The sequence below is a fragment of the Rhamphochromis sp. 'chilingali' genome (assembly GCF_963969265.1).
Source record: "Rhamphochromis sp. 'chilingali' genome assembly, chromosome: 3".
NCBI classification, from domain to species: domain Eukaryota; kingdom Metazoa; phylum Chordata; class Actinopteri; order Cichliformes; family Cichlidae; genus Rhamphochromis; species Rhamphochromis sp. 'chilingali'.
In genome coordinates this window covers 46,190,989-46,207,007 of record NC_137931.1, presented here as the reverse complement: position 1 = coordinate 46,207,007, position 16,019 = coordinate 46,190,989, and the positions used below count along the sequence as shown (strand labels likewise).

At 44.6% G+C, this 16,019-nt stretch overlaps 1 protein-coding gene across 3 annotated transcripts in view; it reads right to left on the bottom strand.

Moving 5' to 3' along the window:
* The window catches only part of fbn2b (fibrillin 2b), a 64,318-nt gene that overhangs the window by 26,576 nt on the left and 21,723 nt on the right, over nucleotides 1–16,019 (bottom strand). For all 3 annotated transcript variants that reach the window (XM_080876788.1, XM_080876789.1, XM_080876790.1), the window contains exons 7-9: nucleotides 9,966–10,163; nucleotides 6,938–7,063; nucleotides 2,730–2,855 (exon numbers count right to left, since the gene is read on the bottom strand). In XM_080876788.1, the coding sequence (XP_080732914.1) occupies nucleotides 2,730–2,855; nucleotides 6,938–7,063; nucleotides 9,966–10,163 (450 nt within the window). The remainder of the gene's footprint in view (nucleotides 1–2,729; nucleotides 2,856–6,937; nucleotides 7,064–9,965; nucleotides 10,164–16,019) is intronic.

Below are 16,019 nucleotides of genomic sequence, written 5' to 3'. Positions count from 1 at the left end.
TAAAACATTCAAATCAACACAAGTTTAGGTCAGAAGGCTGTGCTGCCCTCTGTGTGGTGCCTGGGAGGAAGTTTCTTTATAGGTTAGCAGTGGGAAAGGTTGCCTGGGCTTTCAACTAACAGCAGGCATCTGAAGGGCCTCCAAAAGAGAGGTCTTATTTGTTACAGTCGGCCAGGTCGGGGTCAATGGGGCAGGATGTGGGGCGGGGCTTCAATGAGCGTATGTAAGGAGGTGACTGAGGGGGAAGCAAAAACCAAAAGACAGAAAAAATCAAGGCAAAGTGGCATTTTTATCTTTTTATAAACTGCAAGACAAACGTGAAGGAGATGTTTAAGAAAAGGAAAAACTAGGGAGCAGGGTGGGGGTCAGGGGCTGAGGGAGGAGTGCAAGTCGATTAACTCACTAATGAGCCAGCAGTCTGGAATTAATCAGTTCCATGTGGCGCAGTTCTTGCCAATTAGAAAGAACATGCGGTGCTGTGCTGCGAGACACATATACAGTGCAGCACGCAGGCTCATGTTTGCAGGCAGCACTGAGGTATACCTTCCACACATGCAAGTACACAGTGCACGCAACCAACTCCACAAACTATAAGATCCAGACGGTACGACGCAGCTTTAGGCACGGTGGAGGAGAAAGGGAGCGGGGAGGGAGGTGCTGATGAGGATGGTGATGACTTCGATTGGATCCAGATGTTGGTTTGCTCACTAGTGTTGCTCCAGTGCACGAGCATATGCTTTCATTTGGTGAGGTGTTTTTACAGACTGACTGACTGGACAGGTCTTCTTTTCTTTTTCTCTTCCAAACTTTCACTGTGTGACGGAGCATTAGGCTCTGATTACTGTCAGCGGCCCCAACAGGTCCCAGCGGTCCACTTCATCACAGCACAGCGCATCCAACAGAGACGAGAACAAACATGCTGCTTCTAAAACACGAGAGCAAACAAACAGTATGCTCTGTAAAAATGATTCACTCCTGTGAATTTACTCTAACCACAAAAACCAAAGAGATCATGTATGGAGCTGAGAGCCCAGCAGTCACATGTTGAGGAAACAAGCTCAGATTGTGTTTTGTTTTTAAGCCCAGTTTTGTGGGCTTTTTGATTGGTTGGGATAAGTTTACTGATCTCCTCTTGGTTTCCTCTCAATCGAGCCTTTCCAAGGATGTACAGGAGCAAGACCAACATCAAACCGCAACCACAGAAGTAAGGCTCAGGATGTGGATGTCAGAGGGATGTAATGGGGAAAATGGAGGAGGATGGGAGTGTGAGAGTACTCCAGTTTGGGTTTTTTTTAAAAAGGAGACAGAATAAGAGAACTGTTCCACTTACAGATAAAATGAGCTCCAGAGTAAATCACTGAGCTGCTAGCTGGGGGAACGAGCTGTGGTGCGAGCCATGCTTCAGGCAGAAGAAGGACGGTGTGAGAGAGACGGGAATAAAGTGAGAGAATAAGGTCTTTAGGGGAAAGGAGAATAACGGGGCTGAAAGTGATAAAGGGAGAAAAATGGCCTCGTGTAAAGACAAACAGATGGAGAAGGACTGAATTCGGTGACCGGAGCACTGAGTCAGTGTAATACAAACATACCACAGACACGTGCACGACCCCTTTTTCATGTACGACGCTGACCAATCGATCTAAAGAAACCACATTTCTCTTTGAGAGATGGAGGTCGTCAGCACACGTATCGATTAGCAAGGTTTGAAGTCGTGCAGGGACGTACATTTCACTTCTCAGGCCTGACTTTAGAGGTCACAGCTTTTGTCTGAATCTCTTCGCTCTTTGTTTCTTTCACCGCGTGCTCGATGCTCAACAATCCCCTACATGACTGCGAGCTCTCTACCTGTGACATCTCCCGCGCTCTGTGTACGCGCCGTACGGATGCACACATCTGCACATCTGCGCGAGGCTCTTCTTGCCATTTTCACACAAAGCTCCACTTTTTCCAAAACAAAGTCAGCGAGCCAAATACCTTCCACGGATGATGGATGACATATGTGAAACTAGGAAATAACTTAAATATAGGAATGTTAAGTTTAAGAAAGCACGATGGAAGCAAAGAGGCTGCTTTTCCCTCTGATGTCGTCCGTTTTGGAGCAAAATGACATATTAATGCTGAAGCTCCATATGGGGGGAGGATTGTAGGGGAGTCCATATGGGAACGCAGCAGAAAACGTGTATATATTAACTTTGTACTCGCTCATACTTTTTATTTAATCATGAAAGTGCCCCTGTTTGCAGTTTTGTCACATCATCACACACTGATTCCTAAAATGACGTTGCATACAGAGGCCACTTTCACAAGTAAATCATATTACGAGGCTCATAAGTCTTATAAGAATAAAATATCAACTGTCCCTTTGCATGTTTGCTAATCCTCGTCCATACGGTCTCCGTTAATACTCCAGAGTCTGACTCGACATGTCAGTTTGTTACGGACTGTGTGTGAGTCACTGTGTGTGAATGAGTCACAATGTTAGAGCATTAATCTGCTCTAACATTAGAGCAGATTAATGCTGTCAAGGACAAATAATGTGTGTAAGTTTGTTTTCCCGCACATGGCGACCACAGGTCTGCCGCTCGATTCACCAGAACTCCACTCACAGGAAGCGGCGAAGGAGGGAGGGAGGGAGGTTACCAGCCAGATGTGGAGCTCTTAGCGAGCCAGGGGGCGAGGAAGTGCACAACTGTAAGAGAAAGAAACGTCGAAACTGTTTATGTGTGACTCACCCACACATCTGGAGCCATCTGTGCTGGAGATGTAGCCTCGTGGGCAGGTGCAGACGTAGCTACCGGCGGTGTTGGTGCATTCTCCTCCGTCGCACACACCGGGAACGGTGCTGCATTCGTCGATGTCTGAAAGAGGCCGTTACATCATAAATACCTCCGTTCATCTGATCGTGGAGCACATCTGCTGATGTTCAAATGTTCAGTTCTTTGTTAGGATGCAGTAGCACGCTGCAGTAAAAGTTTATTACACTGGAGCAAGAGTTTCTCCCTCGGGGGAAACCAAATAGATCTGCAGCCTGACAAAGTGGAATTACTTCACTTCTGGTTTGTTCTGTTCTGGCTAAAACTCGAGCTCATCAGCCAAACGTGTAAATAGCAGGAACAATCACGCAGTAAACCACACGGCTCGGAGAAGGAAAGCACATCCGGCTGACCAATGCATCAAGGTAACATCAAAACAACCAATCAGATTACAAAATATCAAACAAACAGAAGAAACTAAGAACAACAATCACAGGCTGGGAATGGGACATGTGCAGACTAACACAGAACCTTTTCATGCACGTCTCCCTCGCTCTTACATTTGGTGTCTTGGCCGTGGTTAAGCAGAAAAAGCTGAAAATGAAGCCCTGTTGGTGGACAGCCTGCACTGCCAGCCGAGCCTCCAGCGTGGCTGCCAGTAAGTGTATGAAATAAGCAAAGAGAATAAATTCATGCACAGTTAATGTTTCCGTTAAAATGAGTCCTGTTGTGCAATGAAAAAAAGAAATAAACAGTACGGGATAAATGTAGTAACCACAGTTGCTTTCAGTCTAGAAATTACGACTCGACTTGAGGCTAAATTCAGAACAGGATAAAAGCCAAACGCAGCACGGCGGGACTCAGACTTATGCTGGTCTGAGAGCATCGAGGTACGACAGCGTCGAGCTCAAGTTGTATTATCCTGTGAGAGAGGTCCTTGTTGCTCCATGATGAGGGAACCCAAAGTTTTATGGTGTGTTACGCTTATTTATCCATATATGTAATTACTGTATAATTACAGCATCGGTGCAGCTCGTGCAGTAACACACAAGCGAGTGTGCTGAATGCGATCAGCTAGAAAAGTGAAAAGCGTGGTGTAAGTGTTTGTCTTTGCAGGAGTGAAGAGTGTGTAACTTAAATCCACGCGTCCTTTGTCTCTATGTGCCTGCATCTCAGTGTGCAGCTACAGGCTGTCCTCCCCCTGCTGAAGGCCGAGGTGAGGCTGTAAAAGCCCAGGCAAATAAACCTTACGTCAGCAACAGCAAGCCAGACGTTACTCCAGCGCTTGAGGGACTGCCTGTGTGTGTGAAAGGAAACGTGTGTCACCTGAATAAATGTCTGCGAACAGCCATCGAGTCTGCTGCGTGTGCACGACTGTGTGTACACGGGAAAAACTCCCACATACATGTAGATAAGCTAGAGTGCAATATTCATTTTTTAATCTAATTGCGACTTTTATATGTGAAAACCGGAGTAAATGCATGTGAATCTGAGGGCAACAGTGAGGTCTGTGTGCAGTGATTAGGTCTCCCAGATGCTGTTAAGTGTTTCTTTGTTCAGCACTAACAGCTGGTTTTGAGCCAAAGCCTTTCCACTGTATTTATGGAAGAAAAATGAAAGGCGAGGCAGAAACAGGGTAAGGAGGGTAAAAAGCAGAGGCTGTTAAGCAGACCGAGCTCAGAAAACAACAGGTGTCCCGGTGGGTTCAGGTACTGTGTGATCAGACACCCACGACATCTCAACCGCTCCAAAACACGACTCCTCTAACAATGAAAGCTCTCATTGTGGCCGCTTGTTCAATAAAACGCTCCCACAGGATCTGGTCAGATTGTGCGGGAGATTTCACTAAACACGGGTTTCCTGCGAATCTGTGACGTACACGCCACAATTGTCCTTTTGTTTTTTACAAGCTTTGCAAACACTAAACTCTTACTCCTTCACTCTGCACGAGTCAAACAAACAAATGGCAATATAAATAATGAAATCAACAAAACAGCACGAGGGCTCGTTTTTCAACCAAATTTCAAAATAATTGAATAATAAGACCAAAAGAAGTCGTTTGCCAAACATGTTTCACACGACACACCTTATTTCAGCTGTTTTCTGAGGATAAAACCAATTTCATTGCTGTCACCTGCTATTATTATGATCATACCTACTCATATTCTGTTACTGCTTCAGTCCCAAAGGATCCCAAAGTCTCAGGCAGGCTGTTGCCAGACAGGCAGCAGGCTGCTTTCACAATAAATATGTGCTCAAATGTCTCCCAGGCCACATCAACGAGTGGTTTGAGTAATCAGATTACATTGTGTCTTGGTGGTCATCTATGCTTTCTATGATCTGATTGCCCAAGAGCAATTTTACAATGGGAAATATTTGGTGGGAACTCTTGTGGTGCTTTGACCAGCACTAAAGAAATAAAGTCATCCCACAGTTCACACGCGGCTCCTCTTCTCTCTTCTCATCGCTGCGTTCATGCTGCAGATGTCAATAAAGTTGTGGTTGTGAAACTTTAGCATCTGGTTCAAGGCTCCAGCCAGAAGTACAGAGGATGAGCGCGTATTTCAAACCAGCAGGTAGTTTCACAGTTTTCAAACAGCTCAACAAATATCACAAAACATACACAGTGTTTCTGTGCAGCTGGGCCCACAACACGTCCACAAGCTAGAGGTACAGAAGCTTGTGGACAGACAGGGAGCAACAAAAGGAAATAAGAATAAGATAAATAAAGATGAAATACGTGGGGTTAGGGTTACCCAACCCTACAACCGTCGAATAAACCCTAAAAGGAGGTGAAAGGTTGCAGTGATGCATCCTGTTGGGACGGGTGCAGAGCAAGCTGTGGTGTTCATGGTCAGTATTAGGCTAAATCATGGGTACTAGATGTTAATTCAAATTTAAGATGATCATCTGCTTATAGGTCACAAGTCACAACTACTGGAGTTCATTAGACACATTTTCAGTTTTGTGATTATTTTACCCAGGCTGCACTGCTGCACCACATATTCCCCATGGGCCAAACCCCAGTCTAACAGGCCATGCGGAGATGTGATAATTGCCAACACTTGGTGACAAAAAGCTTACAAAGAGCTGCTAAATCTAAGATTATGGGGGGTTTGTGTCCACCTTCATAAACCTTAGAACAGGGGTGTCCAACTCCAGGCCTCAAGGGCCGGCGTCCTGCAGGTTTTTGATGTGTCCTTGATCCAACACAGCTGATTGAAATGACCTCCTCAACATGTCCTGAAGTTCTCCAGAGGCCTGGGAATGAACTAATCATTTGAATCAGGTGTGTAGACCCAGGGTGAGATCTAATACCTGCAGGACACCGGCCCTCGAGGCTTCGCTAAAATCACGTCTGTGACTCTGGTAGATTCAGTGAACTCATCCGCCTCATTTCCTGCTCCATTCACGGAGACATGAATTACTTTTTGTGCGTGACGGTAACTGCCTCTCATGAATCTGAAGGTGGGAACCAAAGTTCCCAGCAAATATAAACAGTTGTGTTCGTCTGGTATCTGCTGCTGTTACTCCTGCTCATGAAGCAGGACAATGATTCACACGCTGTGCACCCGCGGTCTTGTTCAGCAGAGTAAATGTCATCTGGCTCAAACAGTTTCTGTAATCCTCTCAGACGACTACGAACACATCGGCTTCGGTCCAACAGACACAACCCCTGCCTCGCTAACTGTCCGACTGTTTAACCTGGGCATCGTTTAAATTCCACCCAATCGACACGCTGTAACGTGATCCCGCTTGTGTGCGTGCACGTGCTTCAGTGTGTTTGTGTGTATTTATGCGCACATGTCAGGACTACTTTAACTTTGGATACGTCTCCGCTTTTAAAGCGCCTGTGGAGATTTGTCGAGCCAATCCCAGCAAACCCGGAGTTATCGTAAAGTACACAGTCTCGACTGCCTCCCTGTTAAATCAACAAAATCTCATTTACTTTTAGAGGTTTTTTGTTTTTGACACGATTGTGTCCATTTAATGCGTTTGGTTAATTATCTGTAGCCACTAGATGCAGATTAGCACCATGAACTCAGGAGGAAAACAATGCCTTGCTTAAGAACGCTTAAGAAAGATAGATGGGAACTTATCTGACTTACTCGCTGCTCACTTTATTTATGCAGATTTTTTCATATAGTCGTTCTAAAATATTCCTAGCTCTTACTTAGAAGGCTTACCTTCACATTTGTGGGTGGTTTCGCTCTGACGGTGGCCAGCAGGGCATTTACATTCATAGGAGCCGACGGTATTGATGCAGTTGCCCCCAGAGCACAGCCCTGGCACTGCCTGGCACTCGTCCACATCTACAAAAAGGAAGCAAAGACACTGAAATTAATGACAAGCAAACGCACATGAGAACAAAGGTTGTAGTAATTACTGGATCCCCAAAGTTTGGGAGGCACAGCGTCTTATAAAGATGAAACCTGCACAGACTAACTTCAACAAGATGCAGCGTTCATGGTGTCAGTTAATGACAGGATCTTTTTGTGTCTGGCAAATACTCTCTCGCTGTAACTCTCCTCTGGTTTTTCTTTTTGCTAAGAGAATGAGTTAAAACAGGCAGTGACTTGGCACCGGCTGCAGAGTCTGAGACCACATCCAGAAAGACCCGCTTCAGCTCTTGCCTGAACAGGAAATGGCTTTTTAAATGTACATTTTTCCCAGCATTCAATGTGAGTCACTTTTACCAGTATTGGGAATATGTCAGTGGGCGTACTCCTTTCAACATAAAAAAATACAAATGGGAATACCTCTGATGTTGTCTGGGGCCGACCACTAAGTAGAGTCAGAGCACCGTGAGTGGCTAATCCCTCAAAAACACCGAGCAACATGAATAAATCTGCATACAATGCTGCTTTAATGGGAAACAGTTTGTTCAATCATGAGCTCTCCGTGGCACGGGCTGGGAAAGAAAGCAACTACTGGCCAACGTCCTGACGCGGAGCCTGGAGCTCAGTCCTTACATTTGGATTCAGAGTCATGTGTGCTTTGTGCTGCTGCCAGAGAGACGCTGCTCCTGGCTCTCTGGGCATTAGGTATCTTTAGTGTGTGAGTGAGTTAAAGACAAGAAAAAGACAGAAACAGATATTCTGAGAGAGATGGAAGCACAGACACAGACTCCTGGAGAGGAGTTAGTGACACATGAGCAACCTGGCAACAAAAGAAAGGAAGCTGAGGAGCTCAATGGAAATCATACTGGTTCCACATCCTTTACATTTGCCAGTTACCCCATAAATAAGACAATTATACATATAGATGAGTGAACTGTGGAATTACCATCTCATCAGACACACTCGGCCTATACTGTAAATAATTACTGCTACACGCAGCATTCATCCCAGCTGTGTTTGAGGTGATAAGCTGAATACTTACCGTAAGCATCTACCAGCACTCTGACACTTGTGTGTCTGGACTTTCTGGGCCTTGCTCTGCTCTACAAGCGATGCACTATGTCACCTGACAGAGGCGAAACTAGCAAAAACTGCATGCATCTGCACACAGCCGGCTTGAAGCTGTAAAGAAATAAAGCTGTAGCTAAACAACAAGCATCTGCATGCATCCTGTCAGTTATTAGGTTTAAGGCTCTGGCTTTAGCTGAGTTTAGCACTAAATTATATTATTTAAATTAAAGTCTACACTGTCCCACCAGGATGAAGCAACAAAGGGCCTGACTGTGATCATTCTGCAGTGGACATGACCTCCACATGAGGCAAACATGGAGAAGGCCTCAGGTTATAAGATATGCACGCAGAGGGAGTCCGGTTTTATCTGGGGGGGTGTCGATCAAAGAGGGGGACTCTCAGTTCATGTTACTGTCGCTCTGCTCGCCTGATTTTATCACTGTGTTATGTCCACACTGCATGTGTTAAAGAGCAGTAATGGCAAAGGGATCCGTGTGGATGCTTTGTGAGGGTGCAGTTCTCGGTGGAAGCAGTTTGCTGTTACTGAAAGCTGAAGACATTCCCGTTCCCTTAAGCCTCCATCCTCTGTGCAGAGATTACTTGAGGTTGCCTGAGTTCAGAAAAATGTATCTCAGTGCCCGCCCACTTCGAGTCGGCTGAATGTGATTCTTTGCTCTTTGCCTCGCTGTGACCGTGAGCGGATCCTAACCTGGGATTGGTGGATTGGACTTTTAGTTCGGAATGCCTCCGATTTTGTTTCTGTCTGTGTTTTGATTCTGTTTGTTATTCCAGCTTTCCCAGTGTTTTCCTGTCTTTCTATGATGTTTAGCATGAATCTCGTCTCTGTGTTTGGTATTCACTTCTGGTCTACTTCCTGTTTGAAGCTGAGTTTGCTGTTGTTCCTCGGTGTTTGTAACTGCCGGCACCTTGTGTTGATGGCTTTCACGTGTATTCTGCTCCCTCGTGTGTGTCGCTGTGTAACCCGTCCCCTCTTTGTCAGGTTGTTTGGTTGTGTTCCCTTTTGTGCATCCCTCCTTGTATACAGCTCGTGCATTAGCCAAAATAAAAGCCTCCTTTCATTTCATTCATTTTGTTCTCACTACATGCATTTAGTACCTCACTAGAAAACAAGCCTTCGTGTGTTGTTGAGCCATCCCACAATGTTTAAAAGATCCTCCTTTTACATTATGGAGCTGCCTCTAAGTGGTTAAAGATCCTTCAAATATTCTAATGAAATGAAACTTTCTGTTTTCGTAGCTTATTAGGTTGTGGATGCACCAAATCTGGTTCACTATCAGGACAAATCGCTGGAAAAAAACAAAACAGTGTTTGAACTTTCCTCAAAGTTTTTCCCATTAGGACTGTGAAACTAATAAACTAACAGGCTGAGGCTTTATTTCCTCAGCATGTCACACATTTGCAGCAAATAGTTCAAAACAACCAAACTACGTGTCGGTCGACTCCTGTCCTTTACCGTTCGTGGCCCCGTCACGCGTGCGGCGTCACTGCTCCGGCACCGCACCGACAGCTTCAGCTAAATTAAGACCTTAACGGGAAAATACAAGCTCGTATCCGGACTCCTGTGTACATGTAAACACGCTCTGTGCTGTTATCACTAGTCTGAGGATGTTGTACAGCTGAGACGATGATGGATAAAGTGATGGTTTGGATGTTTATCGTGCTGTGTGTGCGTCTGTGTGCGTGCGTGTGTTATTATGTGTGTCCTTTTTCATCTCTGTTAACATGAAGCGGTGAAGACGTTCTGCCAGGTGTGTAGACAAGAAGAGAGAGAGCGAGGTCTGACCTTGGCAGGCTCCAGTGCGGATGTTGGGTATGAAGCCTCGTCTGCAGGGGTGGGGCTGGGCAGGACACTGCTCGCAGGGGTGGCCCCACGCTCGGCCAATGGTAGCGCAGCACAGAGTTTTGGTGCAGACGATTCCACTGAGCTGGCCCTGACACATCTGGTTGTTCACCTGGGTGAAACATGGCCCCGTCCTGTAGTCTGCAGTTTAACAGTGAGATCAATCCTTTGTTAATTGGTGGCTGACCTAATACTTCATTGATTAATGATAAAGCAGTGATTCATTTCCTGCAGCACATCTGGTGCAGGATTAAATGAAACCACACAGTACATTAATGAGACATTTCTAAATGCAGGAGGTATATTTCCTGCAAGTCTTCCTGCCTCTCTTTGTTTACTACATGTTGGTGCAACATTTTGGAGAGATGACTCGCCTTTCAAACACATGCCTGCAGTTTCGTTTCTTTAAACGTATCGAGCACTGGTTTAAAAACAAGAGGAGACAAGTTTAGGAGTCCAAGACTTTCGATAAACAACAGGAGGCTTGGTTCCACTAAAACAGGTTAGTTCAGATTTCAAGGTTTCAAACATTAGCTTATTAAATTTGCTCACATTAGGCTGTAAAAGTGGTTTCACTCAGCAGGAATTTGGCAATCTGATAAGAACAACTTCTGCGTATTTAGAGCCTCTATTAGAACCACATTCAACGGACAAACTGAAGCACGTTTCAGCTCTTTAACGAGGAGCTGACAGCAGGCTAAACAGTGGAGCTTATAATTTCCGCCACAGCTATGACTCAACCAGCTAAATAACTGCCACAGAAGAAATGAAAGGGCCTTTGAACACTTCTGTAATCTATCGTGGGGACAATGCCTTTTATTTTGGCTGTGCAAAAACACATTGCTGCTAATGACCGACACTAATGTTGTGTTTGAAATGAACACGAGCATCGCAGACGTCAGACTGATTCGTGCAGCTGTGACAAACTGAGCTCACAGGTTGCAGAGCTCCGGTTTGATCAGTTTATCATCAAACTTTACTGAGGACACCAGTGTAAGTAGTTCGCCGCACACACCCCTGGGCTTTGTTTTTGGACATGCTTGTATTTTTCTAGACATTCAGAACTACACACACATGGTAACAACGGCAAAAATAATTGCACGAGAAAAGCACTGACCACTCGTGCTGCACTGCTGCCTGCCAGTGTAAATGGCATAATCTTGTTAACTGCACTTCACAAATCAGACTCGGTGAGCTCAAGCTGAAACCATTTCAGCAACACGACGTTCGTCCCCTCAGTCACATACAGCCTAATGATTGCTTCTCTTGTGGGAGAAAGCCTATTAAGTTCTCTGCAGTGGCGCCAAACTTAATATAGCCTTCGTTAAAAGAAAAGTATGAGAGAAAAAGAAGCAGATTGTTAGATTGACTAACAATGAAATGAAAGGCTAACTGCATGGTTGGCTCGCCAAGGCTGTGACAGAGAAAGAGAGCTGCCCGCTCAGCTCTGAAGGACAAAACGAGATGAAAGATTGGAGGATTCGAGAAGTGGTGGCTGTCATTCTCCAGTCTTGTTGCCCTTATTCGTTCCTTGTGCCATATGAAAGGGGATGACAGAGAATGGACCAAAAAGTAGGAGAGGCAAAAAAAAGAGCAGAAAGTAGGTCAAACTGAGCACGCAGCAGTTTGCAACTCTCACCCATCTGTCTTCGTTCTCTTTGTCTACTTTAGCTCTGTTTGTCTTTCACTCTCGTCTGCTTCCTGCTTGCCTCCCTCATCTGCTCTTTGAGCTTTCATCTTCATGTGACCTGGTGTCACATGGCCGACTGTATGTGATGCATTTTTCTCATGGTTAGCTCTAAAGCAACACAATGCATGCAAACGCCTCTGTGCACAACAGAAAAAGCACATTTAATTCCAGATTAAAAGTGAATAAAACAGAAAAAGAATAAAACTGCTGGTAATTTATAATTTACATTTTTTGTCAATAAATCCAGTGCAATCAATGATAAAGGTCTAACTGATAACACTGCTCTTTATCAAAAAATACTGGTTTCTGAACAACTGTGACATAGAAGAATAGCTTCATACACACACACACACACACACACACACACACACACACACACACACACACACACACACACACACAGCGAGTTGAAAGACAGATAAGAGAAGCAAACAAATTCCGATTGCTTTATCCGTTAAAACCAAACTGTTTAAATTGACATTAAAAAAGAAACAAAAGGAAGAAAATCCAAATAAAAAAATAAAAGTCTGGGTCTTCCAGCCTCCTGTGTTTCATTTTGTCCCTGCATCAAAAATAAATGGACTCTCTCACGCTCAAGTCATCGAACAACACTGCATAACCAAACGCAGCGGCCAAGTTCATCAGCGTATTCGTGTCTGCTAAATTAAATATATATGCATGCACATTCTTTCTCAAGCAATGCCCCACTGTTGACGGTCTCTGACACACATTAACACACAAGAATGCGTCTGCTTGTCTGTGTACATGATGGAAAACACAACATCTGCACGAGCTGCAGCGTTTAGCCAAGCAAAGACTGGAGCAGCAATCACAGCTTAGCTGGAAAGAGTACCGGAGAATAAAGCTCTCCTGTGTGTGTGTGTGTGTGTGTGTGTGTGTGTGTGTGTGTGTGTGTGTGTGTGTGTGTGTGTGTGTGTGTGAGCCATGTGTTCAGGGTTTTGTTTGTCATGCACGTAAACTCGAATTTGGAAACAAAAAAATAGCCTCAAGCATTCAGCCGAGAGTTCAACACGTGTGTCAGAGCGTGATGTCATCGGTGTGTTATACATGTACGTTTAGTAGACACATGAGAGCATGAGCACTGGTTTGGACAGGAGAGAAATTAAAAATCCTGAATATGTCTGGCTGACAACATTTGGAAGCAGTTTCGTCCAATTAAAGCTCAGAAAGATGAACAGATAAAAGCATCCTGCTATCCTCCTCACTCCTTACTCCAGTATCAAGGGACTCTGAAATCTCCTGTTTCATCCACACATGCTACGGATGCTACGTTCACTCACTCTATGCAACATAAATAATCTTCACTCTCCTGTTAGGACGGCTCGTGAACTTGCTTGTTTGTCACCAGCAGTGTGTCCGTGTATTAGCTCAGAGTCTGCTTAATGTGACTGTTGCACTTCCACCTCTGTTGGCTTATACAGTCAACCATCAAACACTGTTAACAGAATGCAAGCTTTCACATATGATCTTGTTTTATTAGTAAATCCTGTCTGGGGCTTAAAGCACTCTAGGCAAACACTTTCCCATCAACTGTCTCCAACTGTAGGATCACAAAGATGAAGAGGGCACGGGCCTGAGCACTGGGAGGAAAAGAGAGGGGAAGACAAATGGCACAAGGGAAGAAAAAAAAATCTAATTTCAGACTCATTAATAATCGCTGAAGTATTTATAAAACTCCCAGGAGGGAAAGTCTGGGAAAATAAGAAACCCAGTAGGGTTTTTTTCATGGAAATCAGGCTATTATCATTTATACATACTTGCCTATGACAGGAGTTCAACAAGTCAAATGAATAAAGCGTGTAAACAAAAGCCTTTGAATGTGTATGTGCGCGTGTTTACATATCTTTGTAGGGACCAAACATTGGATGTTTACTATCCGGTCGTTAAGTGATGACGCGACGAATCCTACTTCCGGGCCTAAAGTAGTCTGCGTTTAATATGGCTTTTGTGTTGTTAACATGTTTAATGTTTTGTATTTTCTTCTATTTAATCTCAAAAAGCTCCTAAAACAGTCAGTGATCCCTGTTGACCTCCCTCGGCTTTTATTACCGCTAATCATTTATTTAAGCTCAGTTTTTAAAACCTTAGGATGTAGCTACAGCCCAGCCCATGCAGCAGTATATGAATGACTAACCTCGTATTGTGGATGGATTATCTCAGTTGTTCTCCTGGCTGAAGTTTGGTCCTTTTACAGCATCCTGCCATGCGATTACATTTGTTCCTGACCACCGAGAACACTCACGTTAACTTTTATCCAGTGGAAAAAAAGTTAGCTTGTTTATATTATGCTAACATAGCTGTGTCGCTAGCAGTCACGTAGCACATCATTATATACCAGCTAGCCCAACTTCAGTAACCCTACAAACGTCACTGCTGTTTAGTTTTCTGTCTTCATTTATGCTGGAAGTGATAACAGAGCTGTACGTTTTAATTTGTTTCCAAAACCCCGCAGTCAGGACATGCTATATTGTATTTAGATAGAAGCTAGCGAGCTAACTCCCTGCTAACTTCTAACTCCGTTAAATGTCATAAATTCCGTTTTCATGGATGCCTGGATGTTAAACTCAATTGTTACACCTGGTAGAGCAGAACGCTGATCATTTTATTAAAGATGAAAGACTTTAGACAGTGTTTCAACTCTCAGTAATGCCACAGTGATCGTTTGATATATGGACCTGCAGCGGAGTTTAGGCCCAGACACGGCTAGTGACGTCAGACTTTACGACCGGATACTCGTAGGGACCAAAGTGCCTGTCCCCACGAGTCTGAAGACATTTTTGGGACTCAAAATGAGGTTGTAGTGTCAGGCTTGCAATTAGGTTATGGTTATGGTTAGGCGTTCATTTTTGATGGTTAGGGTAAGCGGCTAGGGAAAGCACTATGCCAATTAGATGTCCCCACAGAGATATGAAAACCAGCTGTGTGTGTGCATGCGTGCGTGTGTGTGTGTGTGTGTGTGTGTGTGTCGAGCACACGTCTGGCGGGTCTTGTGGAATTTCTGATTGCAGCGTTTTGTTTGTGTTTGTGTGTCCTTCTGCTGATGTGGATGTAAATAAATGATTCAAATGTGTGGGCTTGTTTGTTTACATGCGTGTGATTGTGAGCATGTCTGTCCGTGTCTCCCGGCCAACCATAGCAGTCTCTGTTAGTCTTATCAGTGCCATTATCAACAGGCCTGAAATCGCTCTTTTCCTTTAGCCGTAATGATTCTTTAAGGAGCCTGTTCCTTTCATTTCTTCCACACTGAAAAAGCAGCCGCTCAAACGTGACTAAATGTTTAACGCACACAAGAAAGTCCAACAACTGTGGGAGAATGGCAGAGGGAGAGATAAACCCTCAGCGTTCAAGATCTGATAGCCTTTTGCCTCAAGCAAACTGTGTAAAAGCACAGCTCACACAGCCATGCCAGTATCCAGGAGAGGCTGTGGATGCTGCACTTCCTGTTATTGTTTCTATATCGCGCCCATTGTACTGTACAATGTATTTGGAGTTCTGCAGCTACAGTATTTTAGTCTGCTTTAGGAAACTTGTCTAACAGTGGAACAATAATCCTCACTCTCATGAATGCAAACAGAGTCAGAGTCAGTCAAGTGGGCTCTAATCTGCATCAACAGCTGCCATTCATGAGCCGTTCTCCTTCCTCAGCAGTGGGAGAATCTTTGTAGCGTTTTTTTAAAACTGGAGCAAAACTAAATCGGTCCATTTTTCAACCAGCCAATCAGAGGCGGCCCCCGCCCACCACCACGGAGCAGCGATACTTAAATGCTGATATGAATGAGATGGATCGTTACACTTAGCGTCCCAATGAAAGCAGACACTAAAACAGCTAGTGAAACGTGACAGTCCTAATTATGTTTAATAAATACAGGATGATTTCACTCAGAACATGTAATCATAAAAAGTATCTGGATGAAGGGCAGGATTGGTTACGCCAGAGTTCACAGAGTTTGCACATTTTTAGCAGTTTTCTGGCCTCTCGGCTGATATTTGCTCCTTAGTGGTTCGATTTATTTTAGCTTTTACTGCAGAAGTTTCTGCGTATGCACCATTAAAAGGCTTTCTGCAGGTCAAATTTAGCCAGGCTCCAAAGTGGCTGACTCTCGCTAAATTGTCACCGGGGGATATTTTCCACCCGTGCCTGCTCCAGCGCCCCCACACGCCCAGCGGTGCAGCCATCCTGTCCAGCCATGTTCTGTCCGCTCTTATCCAGAATCAATAGAACAGAAATAGCACAACTTCCTACAAGTCCAGCACCTCAAATGCCCCTGACGTCAACACTCGGTGAT